Raw genomic sequence first — 18,706 nt, 5'->3', positions numbered from 1 at the left:
TATTTGTTTATCTTTTTCTTCTATAAACAAGGTTTTTATTTACTTTTTTAATTTTTGACTTTGTTTTCAGCATTTTATCTTTGTGTTACTTTTTTATTTCTTTACTTCTTTTTTCCTTTTAAAAATACAGTTTGAATATGATATGCTATGATATAGATTTTTTTTTGGTATTTATTCTGTATGGTCTTTTGGTGTTCTGTGAGCTTCTTGTATCTATGGTTTGATGTCTGTCAATAATTTTGGAAAGTTCTCAGTCACTATTCCTTCAAATCTTTTTCCTGCTCCATCTTTTTCTTTTCTTTTAGGAACTCCAATTATGCTTATGTTATACTATATAAAATTATTCAACAGTTCTCAGTATTATCATTCGTTGTTTCCTTTCTTTCTTCCTTTTTTTTTTTAATATTCAGTATTTGTTTTGTGTTTCATTTCAGGAAGTTTCTATTGATTAATAGTCAAGCTCCCCTGATTCTTTCCTTGATTGTGTCCAATCTAATTTTGAGCCTATCAAGTGCATTCATTAGTTATGTTACAGTATTTTTTATTTATTTCTAGATTTCTAGATTTACTTTTGAGTATTTCATAGAGTTTCCATCTCTCCACTTACATTACTCATCTGTTCTTGCATGCTGTCTACCTTTCCCTTCACAGCCCTAAGCATAGTTATCATGCTTATTTTAAATTCCATGTCTGGGGGCGCCTGGGTGGTGCAGTCGGTTAAGCGTCCGACTTCAGCCAGGTCACGGTCTCGCGGTCCGTGAGTTCGAGCCCCGCGTCAGGCTCTGGGCTGATGGCTCAGAGCCTGGAGCCTGTTTCCGATTCTGTGTCTCCCTCTCTCTCTGCCCCTCACCGTTCATGCTCTGTCTCTCTCTGTCCCAAAAATAAATAAGTGTTGAAAAAAAAAATTTATAAATTCCATGTCTGATCATGCCAACACTTTTATGGTACCTGATTCAAGTTCTGGTGCTTACTTTGTCTCTTCAGACTTCATTTTTTAAATATACGTATATTCTAGTATGCCTTTAGATTTTTTTGTTAAAAGGTAAACGATATGTTGAGTAGACCTCAGGTAAATACATGTTTAGTGTAGGTTCTATGTTAATCTGGATAGCAGCTGGGTTTCATTTAATGTTTGCTTTAGCTATAGATGCCAGGGTCTTTAAAATCAGCTAATGTCTTTTATTAGTTTGTTTGTTTTGTTTTTAGTTGTGTCTTTGGGTTCTCCTAAGAACTCCTTCTTAAATAGAGTGCGTGTCTTATAATTTGTCAGCTGTAATCTACTGTTATTATAGAGGAGTCCTACTGATGTGGTGTTAAGGAGTGGTGGAGGGGAACTCATCTATAATCTTATGATTATATTTCACTCTTTTACTGGCCTATGACCATGAGAAGTGTTTCTTCCCTTTTTTCCCCCTTATGTGAGACAGGAAGGTTACAGGAGCAGGGACTCAGGGGGGAAACTCTTCCCTCAGGTGATATAATGCTTTGATAATGTCTTTTTTCATGTAGAAACAGCCATTTCAAAATGGTTACTTTCACCCTACCCATGTCAGATATGAGATGATTTTTTTTTTCTCTTTTTTGGTTCTTTGTTCTGCTCTAGGTAAGCTGATCTTGACCATAGTTCTTGTATTGTCTTGTCTGTCCAGATTTCAGAGTGGTGGTTTGTCATGCAACTTCAATTACTGAATGGATATAAGAACAGTCATTGATTTTCAGTTTGTTCAGCTTTTTTCTTATTGTAGGAACAGGAATGACAATTTTTAAGCTCTTTATTTGTCAGAACTGTAAACTGGAATATATCTCTAAATTCATTTGAACCAATATGTATAGAATATTAGTTTGAAGGATTATCAAATGATTTGTATATTTTTAGTGTTCCATATGTCTCAACCAACCCTGGATAGGAATACAACAACTTAAACCTGAATCTCATGTTAGGCACAGCCACCAATGAAAGATTCTCATAAAGTCTGTGTGAGAGAGGAAAAATCCAAAATAATAAATTTTGAAAATAAATTTGTGTTAATTGACCAAAATAGTATAATTGAAAGCAACTGTATGACAACAATGCAAGCATTTGAAAGAAAAGATTTAGAACATATTATCTATTATAGATACTATAAATAAGCAAACCAAGAGGTTGAGTCTATTCAAAACTTTCATCCAGGGTTTTGAAAAAGAGCCTTTTAGCTTTCATGATCAAAAATCTCATTCAAAGCAGAGGCTATATGCATCTCATATGTTTATTGTAGCATTATTTACAATAAGCAAATTATGGAAGCAGCCCAAGTGTCTGTCCATAGAATGGATAAAGAAAATATGAGGTATGTACACACACACACACACACACACACACACACAGGAATATTATTCAGCCATAAAAAAGAATGAAGTCTTGCCATTCACAATTACATGGATAGAGCTAGAGAGTATAATGCTAATCAAAATAAGTCAGAGAATGACGTATACAATGTGATTTTTCTCACATGTGGAATTTATGAAACAAAATACATAAACAAAGGAAATAAAGGAGATAAACCAGAAAACAGATTCTCTAGAACAAACAGAGAGGAGGTTGGTTACCAGAGGGGAGGTTGGTGCCTTATGGATGAAACAGGTGATGGGATTAGGAGCACACTTATCTTGATGAGCTCTGAGTAATGCATGGAACTGTTGGATCACCATATTGCACACCTGAAACTAATATAACACTGTATTTTAACTACACTGGAAAATAAAATAAAAACCAATTGGAATTTCACACACACAGCCAAAAGGCAGAGGCTCTGAACTAATGGCCCCAACACATAATTAGTCTGTTTGGCATACATTGCTTTAAGAAAAAAATGAATGGCTTGCTGACTTTCAATGATTCAGTGATTTCTCTAGAAAATCTAGATGCTCCAGAAACACTTGGTTGATATTGCCCCCACAGACCTCTGGAGGAGCACAGACTTACCTCCTTCCATTTGACACAGATACCTCTAGATTATGTCACTTGTTTCTGTAGCTGAGCCTTCCAAGCAAGTTTGTCTTCTAAATGAATTTATTAAAAGTTGGGATTAAAGGGGCGCGTGGGTGACTCAGTCGGTTGAGCATCCGACTTCGGCTCAGGTCATGATCTCGCAGTTTGTGAATTCGGGCCCTGCGTCCGGCTCTGGGCTGACAGCTTACAGCCTGTAGCCTGCTTCAAATTCTGTGTCTCCCTCTCTCTCTGCTCCTCCCCTGTCATACTCTGCTTCTCTCTGTCTCTCAAAAATAAATAAATGTTAAAGAAGTTGGGATTAAAAACCAAACAATCAAACAAACCCCTAGTCAGTCTTTTATAAAACCTGAAAGTCAAATGGAAGGTCACAATGTTGGTTACATTCCAGTAACATGTCCATTCAATTCACTTTTCCCATGGTGGTTTGTAATAATTGACATTAATCAGTCAAAAAAAAAAGCACACATGAAGGTATTTACATCATTTTTGGATCTTTAAAATTTTGGATTATTGACAATAACCATCTTTTCCAAATTATTTCCATATCTTCTTTTTATTCTGTGTCAACTTACTCCATTTTGCAAAAAGTCTGACCAACTTCTCTAAATCCATTTTGTAGATTATGATTCAAGACATGGTTATTACTGCCACTATGTGGTTTGTTTTGGAAGTACTTAAAAAAGCAAACATTTAGAGATTGCCATCTTAAGGTTAGTTACATAACCTTGACATTTTGCCTAGTCTCAATAGCCCATATCCACTGATACACTTTTCCCCAAGGAAAACATCCAGTTCATAGTGTATTTTCCTTTTTTTATTTCATCTGTGTCCTGTGTGGTTGCATGGGAAACACACAGACATGCAAACACACACAGAAATATATATGCACATACAAAATCTGTATATGTTTTCGTGTGTGTATACACACACACACACACACACACACACATATATATACATAAAGCTAAATATATGTGTGTGTTTCTATATATATATACACACATATTTGTATATAGATAGATAGATAGATAGATAGATACACACTTACAACATGTGTGTATCTGCTGCATTTTCCTTATTTATGCAAATGCCTTCATATTATGCAAACTTTTTTTAATGTTTATTTTTGAAAAAAAGAGAGACAAAGCATGACTGGGGAGGGGCAGAGAGAGGAGGAGACACAGAATCTGAAGCAGGCTCCAGGCTCTGAGCTGTCAGCATATAGCCCAACACAGGGCTCGAACTCATGAACCACAAGATCATGACCTGAGCCCAAGTCAGATACTTAATCAACTGAGCGACCCAGGTGTCCCTAGGCATACTTTTTTATACCTTGATTTTATTCTTTTCAATAGTTGTATAGTTTTTATTTGTGGGTATTTCTATTGTTTCTAACTGTTTTTATGGTTGTTTTCTGTTTTGTTATTAAAAATTGCACACACAAAAAAAAAACAAAAAAGAAAGAAAGAAAAATGGGGCACCTGGGCGGCTCAGTCATTAAGCATCCAACTTTGATTTCGGCTCAGGTCATGGTCTCATGGTTCATGAAATCAAGCCCCACAACCAGGCTCTGTGCTAACAACCTGCTTGGGATTCTCTCTCTCCTCTCTCTATACCCCTACTCTAGCCCTCCCTTCTCTCTCAAAATAAATAAATACACTCAAAAAGAAAAAGAAAAAAATAAACTTTAAAAAAGGAAAAATTGTACCACTGACATACGGTAGTGATGATATCATTTTGAACTTTTATAATTTTACTAATAATGATAAGTCCTAGGAGTAATATTCTGGATCAAAGGGTGTGTATATTCAATATTTTGGAACATACTGAAAATTTGTACCCCAACATATTTGCACCAGGTCTGCTTTTCTTGGATCTGTAACTTTACTAGATCTTCTTGAAATTTAATTTCTCTATTCTGAATTTTATCCCTTTACAAAATATGTGCAGTTGTATACCTTTTCATATGTATATTGCACATCTGTGTTAATTGTTCTTTGAAATTCTTGTTCATACATTAGATATGAATATACAGACTTTGAAATTTTCCCTGGATTGGTTAGCACTCTAAAAATGTCATTTCTTGGGATAGTTTTTATGTGGAGTTTCTGGAAAAGAAACTCACTAGCCTTTGTTGCTTGTTCAAATGCTGTGTGTCCAGAGAGTATTAAACTTGACAACTTGCTGCCTGGTTGAGATGCCATGTGATGCTTTCCTTGGGACAAAGTTTTTCTTAATGTGTCACCTCTATCAGTTTTCCAAAAGTCTCCTGAGCCTTGTATGTCAAAGGTGAAACCAAGGCTTAATAAATAAACATAAAGAGTGAAATGCTTACAAATTTCTCTTGTTAAACACAGTAATTACTTGGTAAATGCTGAAGGAGGGGAATGGTGGAGGTTGGTGGACAGAAACTCTGAATCAATATTTTCCTTAATTCTGAGAATTTTCTGGGGTTCACTCAATCAGCATTTATTGAATCCCTACTACTAGTAGTCCAGGTACTAGTTAATTTTTTGTGCGTATAAAATGTACATTAAATAAAAAAATACTTGTGTTCTTGCCTGTCAGGCACAGTGTGCCATGGGTGTAGATTGAAATGAGAAGACATATTTAAAATTCTAAGTGAAGAACCCTCCTGGACGGACCTTTATCTAAGCACAGAATGTTTGGAGGGAGGGCAGAGACTACTCAGTGTGTGAGAAATGGGGTGCAAATGATTTCTCTATCATTCTCCTGCTCAGGTGCCCAGTGGACAAGTTACTGGCAAGTTCGGCAACTTTTTCATATCTAGCTATGGTGTGATAGACCCTCCTCTCACAACTTATCCTCCAGCTCAACTCTGTGCATGTGGTTTCCCACAGTATTCAAAGGCGGAAAGGCATCCAGTGACTGCATTGGAGAAAATGATGGAGTCAAGTTTTGCCGGCCCCCAGTCATTCCCAGAGGTCCCTTCTCCTGACAGAGGAAGCCAATCTGTCAAACACCACAGGTACAGGTAGTTACTCATGGTGGGAATGGGCATGTTCACACTATATATTATGCTGGACAACACATGCCAAGGAATGGCAATCTTATTCAGAAGAGATGATTGTTCTTGCTTCCCCTATAGTTCTCCATGGAGTGGATGCTCAAACAGCTCACAGCAAGTAAACCAAAGATAACAGCAGGCAGCAATGTCCCTATAAGAAGCCTGAAGGAATTATTAACAACACCCATCAAAGCTGCAGACACAGACCAGTGAATGAAACAATTGCATTCTGAAAAACTATTAAAAACATGACTTTTCCTAGCCTGCCTTATCACCATCTGCAAATTTAATGACTAATTCTTCCCTAGGTAGCTGATGTGACACCCTCCAGGTCTTCTAACATGGTTCTCACACAAGGAAAACTTTTCAGGGAGAGGAAGCTTGGCAGATCTTAACCTTGGGTTTGTAAGATCTGTTACCAATGGGGTGGCACTCTTTTGAAAGCTGACCATAGAAATCGGGCTGTTTGGGGGAGAAAGCCCAAAATAAAGTTCTCTTACCAATTGTATAACATTCTGAGGCCAAACAAGTTCTTCAGCATCTTCCAGTCACATGCTGCATTTTACATACAAGAATCTGAAAATGGAAAGTCTTTGTTCCATACCAAGTGCCCAAGTTTGGGACTAATGCTATGTTTACATGCAACTGAATCTACAGCCCAAGTCTTTGTGGACGTTGTGGAATGATTTAAGAATCCTTTTCTTAGTGAGAAGTATGGTATTTAAAAATTTTTTTAAACATATATGAAAAGATTTAAGAAAAGGATAAGATAAAAAAATAATATTGATTTATTGTGGTGAGCATTGAGTAATGTATAGAATTGTCGAATCACTATGTTGTATTCCTGAAATCGATATAACATTGCATATCAAGTATACATTTAAAAAGAACCTAAAAAAAAAGTTGTTCCCAGCAATGACAGATAAATATTGTTGACCCTTAGTTTTCACATATCTAGCCAATGTTTTGAAAACCTCCATGACAGAAACACGCATTATACAAGGAAACTATCTTCTTCCTTGACTCTCAATGAGTCCCCTAAAAAAGGATTTTTCTTGAAGCTGACCACATTTACTGGGAGTTTTTCACTCTCGATACTAATCCTCATTATTGGATGGTGATTTTTTTTTTCTTATTCTACAAGAGTAGATACTGAAATACCAAAGTTTTGCTAAGTTTTTTTTAATGGTTTAAATATTTTCAACTTGGAATTGCAATATGTTTGGCTATTGGATAATTGCTTTTATTAACCACCAGTCTGGCTTATATCAATTGAGGCATTTACAGATATTTGCCTGTTAAAAGAGCATTTTAGTTCACTGGATCTAATGGAAGTTCTTTAATTAGAAAAATAAGTCCAAAATTACCAGCCTTTTATAAGATGTATATTTTCTCCAAAACAACATTTCTCCTGCTGATTATAATACATGTTGAAGTGGTGTTCCAGCCAGCCGAGTAAAATAATTATGTATAATATTACTCTAGTACTATATGATGCCATCAATGTTTTAAAGTTGAAATGAAAAAGAATTACAGTTTCTAAAAAAAAAAAGAATTACAGTTTCTAATGTATTTGAGCTGCAAATACCCTACCCCTACTCCTTGTCTGTTGGCATACTCTCATCTTCAACTTGGCTTCTACTATATTTCTAGGAAAGACTCACAAATTAAATAAGGTCATCTTTAAGAAGTGTTCCTTTTTGTTTGGTTCAATGGCACTGCAGTATTTGTTGTCATACATTGTGTCCTGATAGATAGGCGAGGGTTGATTTATAAAGCGCTTTTAGAACTTTGTAAATTATAGTTTAATATATCATAGCTTTTGTTTTGTAAAACATGCAGTAGACTTAAACATTTTCATGATTGATAACCTGGTCACTGATTTATATATCCTGCAAACTGCTCTATAACTTCCCAAAAGCCACTGGGTTAGAAGGCTTGAACAGTTGATTGATCAATAGGTGAGGAACTGTTTTTTAAGATGGGTCACTAGTTCATACTGGAAGACATTGTTGTTGTGACAGTTTGGCTGGCTCTGCATAATTAATTTCTTTTTGTGCACTGCAAATATGACTTATTTGGATAACTCATAACAAAGCTATTAATTCAAAGCCATTATTTCTCATGTTTAGTTCAAAGGAAAAAAATCCTCTTTCTTCTTAAAGAAAAATCTGTTATGCCATGGCATACGTACTACATTATATTTTAGCAATGTAACTCTTTTATAGAGAGCACATGTGCAGATTTTTTTTAGAGTGAAATAAGACCAGGGTTTTCAGTGATTAGTACGAGCCTTTGAGTTGTCACTTGTGGTGGAGAGATCAGAAGAACTCATGGCTTAAGCACCTACTACGCGCCAGGTTCCATGCTAAACACGTTGTATAATTTCTCTCTTTTAGCCCTATAGCAGTCTTATGAAAATACTTAAGCATGATGCTGATACCCTTCTTTTGCACCTCTCCTGCCCATATCTATTTTTTACTTTTTTTTTGCCTTGCCTGGTGCCCTGAAAGAGCAGCAGTTTCCCTTGTCCTCTGGCTTCTACTGGCTTGATTTGAGGCACAGACAAGAGATGGGAGAGTGGAAGGGTACAGCAGCCCCGGCCCATATTCACCCTCCCTCGCTGATTGGTTCCCTCAGCTGCATCCCTGGTCCCTCTTCCTGGGCCACAGTGCCTGCAAAGTGGCCCTCTCCTTAGAACTCTCCTTCTCTGTCCATTCGGGTAGTCCCCCCTCCCTTTGTCCCTTCAGTTATAGGGATAGTAACAGCTTCCCGTTGTTACTTGCCCAGACATACAGAATGTACCCCATGTTGGCTCCTCCCACCCCTTACACACTGAAGACATGTCTGTAAGTTGTAAAATCTCCCCAAATGACCCAAATTAGAGTACCATCTCTTTCCCTTCAAAATTCTGGTAGAAATTCCTCCCCCAGTATCACACTGCTGATAATGCACAGACCTGAGATGACCCCCAGATGCAGCTAATTCCAGTGCCACAGCCTAAGTACCCCACGGACTCCATAATAGCTTGTGGAAAATACAGATAGAGGCCGGAAGGGAGGGGGGATATAGCTATTATAACTCTTTGAACTTGTTGGCTTGGAGACCTAACTAGAGGTCCCATGCTGTCAACATATAGGAAATATTATGATAACGAATGAAGGTATAATATGTTGCAAGGTACGACCTGGTATTTGCACAAACTCAGGAAGCTAATGTTGGCTTGAAGAGTGTCAACTTTGATCAGTCACCTTGCCTAAACTAGGAAAGGGTCGATGGGGACTCAAATGTCAGGCCTCAAACTCTGATCTCAAATAATATTTGAGATGTTTTGTTTTGTATCTGTTAAGTAGAACTAACAGTAATGTTGCTGGATGGAAAGTTACAGAACTCCAAATCATGTAGTGATATGGGTAAAATTACTTTGGGAGTCTGGTCCCTTTAGAACTTGATAGGTTTGCTGAAATTTTGAAAATATTTTTCATCTTTTTCTGTAGGGTTTTACTGGTAATTTTAGGAGGGCTTTTTTTGTTTTGTCTTGTTTTGTTTTGTTTAGAGTTAAATGAGAATGCAGCAAGAAATTCTAGGTTCACTTACTATCTGAACACTGCAGAACCAGCTTGACCACATAAACTGGCATCTCATGAAATGTCTACAACAGAGTTTCTCTTACTGTCCCCATGGTTGCAGGGTAAATCCAGTGGGGGTGGCGATGGGAATGGGTATGGGATACGTAATTGGTCAAATTAGCCACTGATTTTTATAGAGTCTAGTGCTTTTGTTTAGCATGATCTATGTAGGAATCTCATGTAAGATATATCCCATTTATGCCTTTTGCCCTTTGAAGGCATCTGAAAACGTGGCTATTTGGGTATTTGGATATATGAGTCAAATAAAATATGTAATCAGATGTTTATTAAAAGCCAGTTCAAAAGAAAACCAATGTAGTTTCTCAAGATTGAGGAGAATCTGAGGTAGTGAACTGGGAATTTAACACATATGGTAAAGAAACAATGCCAACTCAAATGAGGTTTACTTATTCTACCATTAACACTTTTCCCTGTGAACTTTTCCCTGTGAATCCCTTTGAGGGTTCCTGTGTTTAATTTTTGTCAGTGTCTAATAACAAAGCCATTTTTATTTTTATTAGAGAGGCAGCTACTATATCCCGGATAATGAGGGTGGCTGAGAATTAGGAGCTTGAGAACTCCTTAAGCCCACCTCTTATCTTTGGCTGGAAAGCTGCAATTGTTTTAGTCCATTGTACTTCAAACTAGAAAGCCAGAAACATGGGAACTTCTCTTTGTCTCAGTTTCTGCGAGGGTGAATGGATTCACCAACTTCTGATCTCCTCCTAGCAGATATTCTACAGTCATGAATGGAGCCTAGAATTTTGAGTGTCTGGGGTGAAAAAGCAGTGTCAGAAAAGTTTGAGCAGCCACCTGTAAGGTTATTGCTATGTTGGTTTTCTTTCATTCCAGCAGGAGTCTCTCCTCTTGCTGCAGCCCAGGGCAAAGGAGTGGTATGCTCCATAGGAATGCCTTCAGGAGGACACCCCCCTCGCCCCGAAGTAGGCTGGGTGGCATCGTGGGACCAGCATATCAGCAACTTGAGGAATCAAGGATCCCGGACCAGGATATGATACCTTGTCAAGGGTAGGTCTTAAAAGCAATGGAATTTAGGGAGGGTATCATTAATGCTCTAACTTTAAACTGAGTTATTGTGTTCCTTGGGGTTATATTGATTGATTTTGTCATTAATTGTCTATTTATGCTTACTTCCATATTTGTTCCGTAAAAGGTAATCTAACTTAAAAGAATAGGTACAACTAAAATAGATATTAGGGAAATGTTAGAAAAATAACACTGGGAGCAAGTAAGTGTATAGATATCTAGACACATGTTATATAGTTGCTAAAACAACTGGAAATTTGTCTTTGATTTTAAAAAATAGAGATTTCTTAAGAGGATTAATGTATTCCTTCATTCTTAGGTTTGAAAAAAAAATAGTTAATTCTCTAATCAACATTGTCGGGCAATACTCCATTACAGTAACCTGTAATGTATTTATATATAGTATGTGCTTCCATCCAGAGAATTCTTGAGTGTGTCTCACTCAAAGTTGGCAGCATATTGTCAAAGCACAACCTGCTGAACTCAGATCTCTAGGTTCATTTATGGTGTAGGTGTGGAAAAATGGGCTTCAGATACCATGGCTTACTACTCATTCTTGCAGTGCAAAAGGTGCCCTTTCCTCCGAGTGGACACTGACCTCATAGGGTTCATAGCATGGTGAGTGGAGGAGGATGAATTTTAGCCCCCATTCACCTAATTGGCATAAATTGTTCAGTCAAACATGGTAGCCCTTACTTAAACTTACTGGATTTTAAATCTCATCCTTGAAAAAATTTTATCTTTTGAGCTTAAGTTTTCTCATCTATAAATTGAGCAAAATCGTACCAGCCTTCCTATTGGTTGTTGGACAGATTTTTAAACATCACATGTGTAGAGGGCTTGTACCTGACACATAAGCAGAAAAGTAGTACTAGCATTTATTGTCACAGGAACTGCTCTAGAATTATTAATTTCAAAAGTCATGTAATCAGGGTTCATTCCAGAAATTTCAGGAATCCCGTTCCCTCACTCAAGCCAGGTTCTTATTGTATCTAGTTTGTATCACTCTGGATAAGGCAGACCAGGTTTCTATGCTGCTTCGGACTGGCTGATCTTTCCAGTCTGTCCATATCAAACTGAAGGCCAAAGCAGGTAGGAGACTTCTATCAGAGAGCCTTTTCTTCTTGGCAAGATACACATAAAGGAGTGCCTTGTCTGAACAAACTCAGCAACAGATTTCCTTGGGAAGACATTTGTAATTTTGAAGCAATTCCCAATGAACTGTAAAATACATTTGGTACAGATCTGGGGTGACAGTTGCAAATTCAACATAACAGCCAAGTTGTCCAAAATGTGTACTTCAAGTCAAGAAGCAGTTTGCATTTCTCTTTGCCTTATATCTGGAAAGGGAGCTTGCATTTAGCCTATAATTATAATTAATCATGTTTCATAATTACTTTTCCTCTTGAATCACTTATCACTGGTAGTGATTTTTAAGTCACTAATAACGTTTGTTACTTAAGAATGAGAACAAGTGAGGGGAAATCAAGTTCAGAGATTTTTTAGGGTAGAGACAGAACCCAGCCTGTGGTGTCTTTCTTTCCATTTATCACTGTTACAACTATCATCCCATATGTCCCGGGTATAAGGATGCTCTGAGCCTGTGCCAGGCACAGGCTCGAAACATACATACACGAATCTTCAGAGATTTCCACACAAGTTCAGGTATTGCTTTGTCTTCCACCTCCTGGGAGACTTACACTTACTGTCTGCATAGTGGTAGTTTTATTTTGGTTCAATAATCATTGGGTTTGGAATATTCTCTCCAGCTGGCTGGCCACATGTATTTTCCTGTGTGTGATATGCACACGATGTTGATAAATGGTGACTCTAAGTCACTGTATGCTCAGCACAATGAATCTCAGGGAGCAATCTTATTCTCAGTTCTTGAAAACAGCTATTTTCCACTCCTGGGGGACTGACCGTCTCTCCGGACTGGAAATGGGATTGGTAATAGAATTTCACAGCTAAAGGCCCTCTTCAAATCTGGCCCTAGCCCAGAGGGGGAGTGAATGAATTTACAAGAGCTATCAGCCATCTGCTGCTTGTTTATCAAGTGTGTGGGCACTGTCTGCTAGTTAAGACTCCTGGTATATATGACTTCCCTCCTTGGTACTTACTTCAGCCCTGCTTGAGCCCAGCACATATCTTAGGGAAGCCTGATGAAGGAATGAGGTGGAGAGGACATTCTTCAGGAGCTTCCCTCCCCCTCTCTGCCCCCATCAATGGACCCCTGACGACCATGGCAATGGCTTACAGAGCTTTGAACTAGTCTTTGTCAGGCAAATCAAACTAACGTATTCATATGCTAGACAGAAAGAAATGGAATCACAAAACTTGAATCGCCACCTTCAAAGTAGAAGGAGCCAAACTGTACTGCGTACCCACCTCACTTAGCTAGCAACTTGACAGACTTAAGTTATCCTTCGGGAATTTTAAAACTGAACACACTAAGGATAGCAGAGTTTAAATGACTAACGCAAGGTAGCATATCCCATGTAAAAGAACTGAGGTTGAATACTTAGCATTTCTGACTAAATGAACCACCGAACCAGGAAAGAAATGTGCAGAAAATCACATTCATGGATGATGTGTACATGGAATCTCTTAAGTGTATGGCCCTGGAGGGAGAAGTGGGTTTCTTCAGTTTCGCCAGTTGATTCTCATGCCATGTGCTCCAGGAACCAGGGCTTGGAGTCCCCTACAGAAACACAGATTCCTTGGCCTGGCTTCTGAACCCCTGGGAATCAAACCAAGTGACTAACTGTTGGATTTTTTCACCTTTAAAAGGATGCTTTGGCTCACGTAGTTACAAATGAAATGCACTGTGATTTCTTTGGTGAGGGATCTGAGGAAGGGCGACTCAAACTAGTATTTTATAGTCAATGAATGACAAGCTCATGGATCAAAACTGTGAAAGAGTCTGTGACTCTTAAGGGACACAGAACTCTGAAGTGTCTTCTGATCCAGAATCACATTAGAAATTTCGCTCTTGCTTAAACTTCTGGAGAGTAGTGTAGCTTCTCTCAAATACCAGCCCTGGGACCCTCACAGCAACTCTGAGGAGGAAGAGAGGATTGAATAGTGTGGATCTGGCTGAATAGCCCAGGGGCATTACTTCAGGTAGTCTCCAGAGGAATCCCCCTAGGGATTCCCACCTCCTTTAATTAGTGAAAGAAATTAAAGTGTGACTACCATTGATTTAAGATTCCAGAGCTTGTAATGGTGTTGGGACTTAAAATCATGTCAGATCTACATTTTTGGAAAGTTCTAATTGTTTGTGGTGCCATCTCCATGTTATGGTAACATTCTAGATTTCAGTTATTGCCAGCCATGTGTCCCATACCTGACTTGTGAGGTGACACATAAGTCAATTGCAATTCCTCTTTTTCACCTAAGTCCTTAATTTAGAAGGCTGCCCCAGTTTGGCTCAAAGTGCCTTTGATTATTTCATCGTCATGCCAACGTAGTCATGAAGCTACAGTTTACTAAAATCCTCTGAGATATTTATGCCTTTACCCAACAAGTTTAACAAGCAATGTTTAGATGCGGGTATAGGAATTTGCACCTATCACCATCACATTTCAACCTGTTAGATTCTACCCATTGATATATCCAGAAGATTATCTATATGGAATACAATTGTATCTCAATTCTATTTCTTGGCTCTGTGAATGCAATAAGCAGACATTCTATATCTTCATACGTATTAATGATGCTAACAGGATGGCGCTGAGGACAGAACACAAAGCCCTGAAATCTGCCCCCTTTTTTCTTGTTGAAATTAAGTCATGGATCAGAAACTTTAGGGTCAGAGTTTCAGCCATATAACACTTATGTGAAAGGAATAAGACCACCCAGGGAATTGCCTTGTACATGGCTATACAATTAGATCGTAATTGTAAGAAAGATTATACATCCCTAAAAAGGTGTTGTAGTGCATCGTGGGATGCCCACTCATTTCTGGCTTTGCTAGGAAGAATTTCAATAAGACAATTTAGGATTAACTTGTTCCTCTGCCTCTTACCAAAGGTATAATTTGAGGAAAGTCATTTGAGTGCCCCTTAATTTAGTTTATTTATTCATCACTGCATAGTAATAATAATAAATAAACCCATGTTTTAAAAAATTAAATGAGGTAATTAGACATAAGCATGCTTTTTAAAAACATTTTGCAAATGTCAGCTGTTATTATGTTTGAAATGGACATTAACTGGGATACAAAGGGAGCATTTACCTTGAAGGTTTGTTCATGTATTCATGCATCCCTTCGATCAGGATTTATTGATTGCCAAGTCTGTATTAGGCATAGTAAAAGAGGATGGAGCTGCAAAGACACCTAAATGTGTTCCTCATGTATTTTCACTGTCTGGTGGAGAGACAGATTTCTGAGTTGCTCTAACTTGTGTCCTTACAATAAAGACCTCTGTTTAGTATGCAAGACACTTCATTGCAATTATTCTTTCCATTTATAAACATGATTTTTATTTACATTGTGGTGTAAGACAAGGGGAATAAGATTTATTATATAAAGGGTGGATATGTTTAGATTATGCTTAAATTTTAATGTTTAATTTAACATTTAAATTAAGGACAAATAAACCAAGAGAATTGAGACTACTGTTCAAGATCCCAGACCACATTTCTGTGAATCTACAACATACCTGCCCCCACTTTCTGGCACTGGAAAATTCACTAGCTGTGAACAGGCAATTAGGGGACTAGCCAGATTCTGGCATATTATTCAAAGGACTTGGAATGGCACGTTGGCATTCTTGTCAAGCTGTTGCCCTGCACCAACATAATACCTAAATTGGCTCCAGAAACCATGTGAAGAAAGCTGCTCTATAATCTGTCTAATGGATCTCACTTCACGTTCATCCCCAGAGAGGAATCATATGCCTCCATTCCCATTTGTAGGCTCAGCAGTCTGACAGTGAGGCATTTCTATAGAGTGCCAATGAAAATTGATTTGGTCCCCCTAAAGTCAGTGTGAAGCAGTAAAACTCAGGACAGTAGTACCTTGATGCTTGATGTCGGGCTTCCTGATTGCCTCCAACTAGTGTGGCCACAAGTCTACAGACTAAACCAGGGCTGAGAGGGTGGTCACATGGATGGAGTGGAGTAATGCCGTTATGGGTTTCCTGTTTGTCACTATGGAAAGGCCACACTTACCTGCTCAATCCCCATTTACTTTGTATTCTAGGATAGAGGTCAGGAAGACTATACCCCACCTGCCTATACAGCTGTGGTGTGTTGAAAGATCCCTGGACTTCAAGTAAGAAGATCTGGGTTTGAGTCTCAGTCTGTCACTTATTTTCTGTGTGACCTTGGGCAAGTCACTTCACCTATCTGAGCTTCAGTTTACTTCTCTGTTTAACTGGGAGCATATTATCCGTCTCATGGGGTTGCTGTGAGAATTCAGTGAGATGGTGCATGTGGAAGTGCTTTGTTGACTGAATATTGCTCTAAGAAGCACAGTCGAAAGCAGAATATGTAACACTCGGTTTCTTTTTCAGGTATTCGTCCAATGGTTTAAAAACCCAACAAAATGCATCCATAAATATGCAACTGCCTTCAAGAGAGACAAATTCCTATTTTAATAGCTTGGATCAAAAGGACCTGATGGGATATTCATCTACAAGGGCCAGTTCCGTGCCCATCATCCCTTCAGTGGGTCTAGAGGAAACCTGCATGCAAATGCCAGGGATTTCTGAAGTCAAAAGCATCAAATGGTGCAAAAACTCCTACTCTGCTGATATTGTCAATGTGAGTATTCCAGTCAGCGATTGTCTTATAGCAGAACAGCAAGAAGTGAAAATATTGCTAGAAACTGTCCAGGAGCAGATCCGAATTCTGACTGATGCCAGGCGGTCAGAAGACTACGAACTGGCCAGCGTAGAAACCGAGGACAGTGCAAGTGAAAACACAGCCTTTCTCCCCCTGAGTCCCACGGCCAAATCAGAAAGAGAGGCACAATTTGTCTTAAGAAATGAAATACAAAGAGACTCCGCATTGACCAAGTGACTTGAGATGGAGGAATCTGTGCATTCTATGCTTTGCTCAACAGGAAAGAGAGGAAATTAAATACAAATTATTTATATGCATTAATTTAAGAGCATCTACTTAGAAGAAACCAAATAGTCTATCGCCCTCATATCATACTGTTTTTTAACAAAATATTTTTTTAAAGGGAAAGAAACGTTTCAGGAGGGATAAAGCTTACAACGAAAGCTTTTGGGTAGAATTCTGAATACAATTTCAGTTAGTCCCAACACCGGCCTCGTTGGCTCTTAGTAGATGTGGGTAATTCAGACCCTTAGCCCCACAGCACCAGTGTCCTCATAAAAAAGCATTGGCAGTTACCTGGTTTCAAAGAGATGAGCTGTATCCTGAGGGCGGACGTGCCAGTGAGCAAGTGGCCCTTGCCATTTGCCTTGCCAGTCCCAACCCCTAAATTTCTATTCACTCGACAGCCTCATCACAGGTTATGTCCTGTCAACAAATGTAGTGTTTTCTATTTCATTTTTGAAGAATGGCACAAAAACTCTGTAAGGGGGAGGGTAAGAGATAGAAGGACTAATTGGGGGACAATCTTCGCTACTCTTATGTGCCAGCTTCCTCTGAAATTTGAAGGCACAGAATCTCAGAGGGAGGTGTGAAATTATTATAGAAAAAGAGACGAAAAAAATCACAATGTCGTGTCACTAAAATCATGCTAATAGAAAGAAGTGTTTTTCTTTGAGATTGTTTAGGGGCTCCAAAGGAGCATTTCTCAGTGTGTGCGTGCCCTTTGTGCGTGTGTGTGTGTGTGTGTGTGTGTATGTGTCTGTGTGTGTGCGTGCACGTGCGCACAGGCGTGTGTCTGTATGTGCTTGCTCACTTGAGCACAGGTATGCTGTATGCACATGTGTTCATTGTGTGTATGTGTGTGCATGTGTGTGCATATTAAGCTTGCTAAAATTTGTTCTGAAACATCAGGGAATTTAATATTCAGAAAAGAAATTTCCCTCTCAGATCTGTTCACTTTGAATTTATACATTAAGTGTAAAATTCAGTTAGTAAGTTCTTAAATCAAGGTCACTTGCATGGCGGGGTCCTTTAAAACTCTTGACAATGTCAAGATCATTTTTTGGTGTGAATACTTTTGAGAGGAACAACTATTGGCTCATTAATGGTATCAGTATCACAAGGCAAGTTGAGGATGTGTGTTTATTTTGAATCATGCGTACTTAAATTATTTACACAAGCCAATTATCAAACTGAAAGTTACCCTTTGCTTTCTCATCATCCTCATTATTATTTGTTTTGTAGCAAGTCTACTATTTGTGGACCAAGACATTGGCTTCTGTGGTTAATATGGAAAGAATAAATTGTTGAAATCACAAAGCCCAGACTTTTCAGTTCACAGGAAGCCCCCAAAAGAACAGTAAATTGTGTTGTATGTTCATTTGGAATAAAGCAATATTTTTACCACTGCTGAGGTGAACTGAAACTTCTCCTGAAGATTCGTCTGTTTTATTTACCCTTATTTTCATGGGGCATTCAAGGAAATTAGTGTTCACCTAACCAGTCTTTTCCAATTATTGGTGGTGTTGAGTTGTTATGTTTACACTGTTTTAAATAAAAAGGCACAGTATTTGAAAGTATATAAAAGATTTCTTTTACTGCAGTCTGGGAAGACTTTGGTTAAATTTCCTTGTGGAAGATTCACATTACCTTGAAAGGGAATGTAATTTCTGAAACAAATATTGAATATATACAATTCTTTCTTGAGTTTATGTTGTTTCTGTTTAAAATACATAGCAAATTGCTCTTTGAGAACATTCTTTAATAATAGACATATGCCATGTAGGGAAAAAAATCATTGTTTTCTTATCAACACTGTTTAGTGAAACTTCAAGGTCTCAAATATTGAAAAAACACTTTGGTAGAAATGCATTTTATATTTAACAAAAGGTTTTGGTATTCATTAACTGTCCTATTATACTTACATTATTTTAAATATAGAGGTAA

The 18,706-nt window shown here is 38.1% G+C and overlaps 1 protein-coding gene across 3 annotated transcripts in view; it reads left to right on the top strand.

The window, feature by feature from the left end:
• NRG3 (neuregulin 3) overlaps positions 1 to 18,372 on the top strand; it is a 1,071,332-nt gene extending 1,052,960 nt beyond the window's left edge. Inside the window, exons 7-10 of one of the 3 annotated variants that reach the window (XM_030335293.1) lie at positions 5,851 to 5,978; positions 10,502 to 10,672; positions 15,897 to 15,968; positions 16,210 to 18,372. In XM_030335293.1, coding sequence (XP_030191153.1) covers positions 5,851 to 5,978; positions 10,502 to 10,672; positions 15,897 to 15,968; positions 16,210 to 16,717 — 879 coding nt within the window. In that variant the 3' untranslated portion in view covers positions 16,718 to 18,372. Of the gene's footprint in view, positions 1 to 5,850; positions 5,979 to 10,498; positions 10,673 to 15,896; positions 15,969 to 16,209 lie in introns of all 3 variants that reach the window. The other 2 variants (XM_030335295.1, XM_030335294.1) reach the window with 2 other exon arrangements.
• The last annotated feature ends 334 nt before the right edge of the window (positions 18,373 to 18,706 follow it).

This window comes from Lynx canadensis, chromosome D2 (genome assembly GCF_007474595.2).
Source record: "Lynx canadensis isolate LIC74 chromosome D2, mLynCan4.pri.v2, whole genome shotgun sequence".
In the NCBI taxonomy this organism is placed as follows: Eukaryota; Metazoa; Chordata; class Mammalia; order Carnivora; family Felidae; genus Lynx; species Lynx canadensis.
This window is presented reverse-complemented; position numbering and strand designations above follow the sequence as displayed.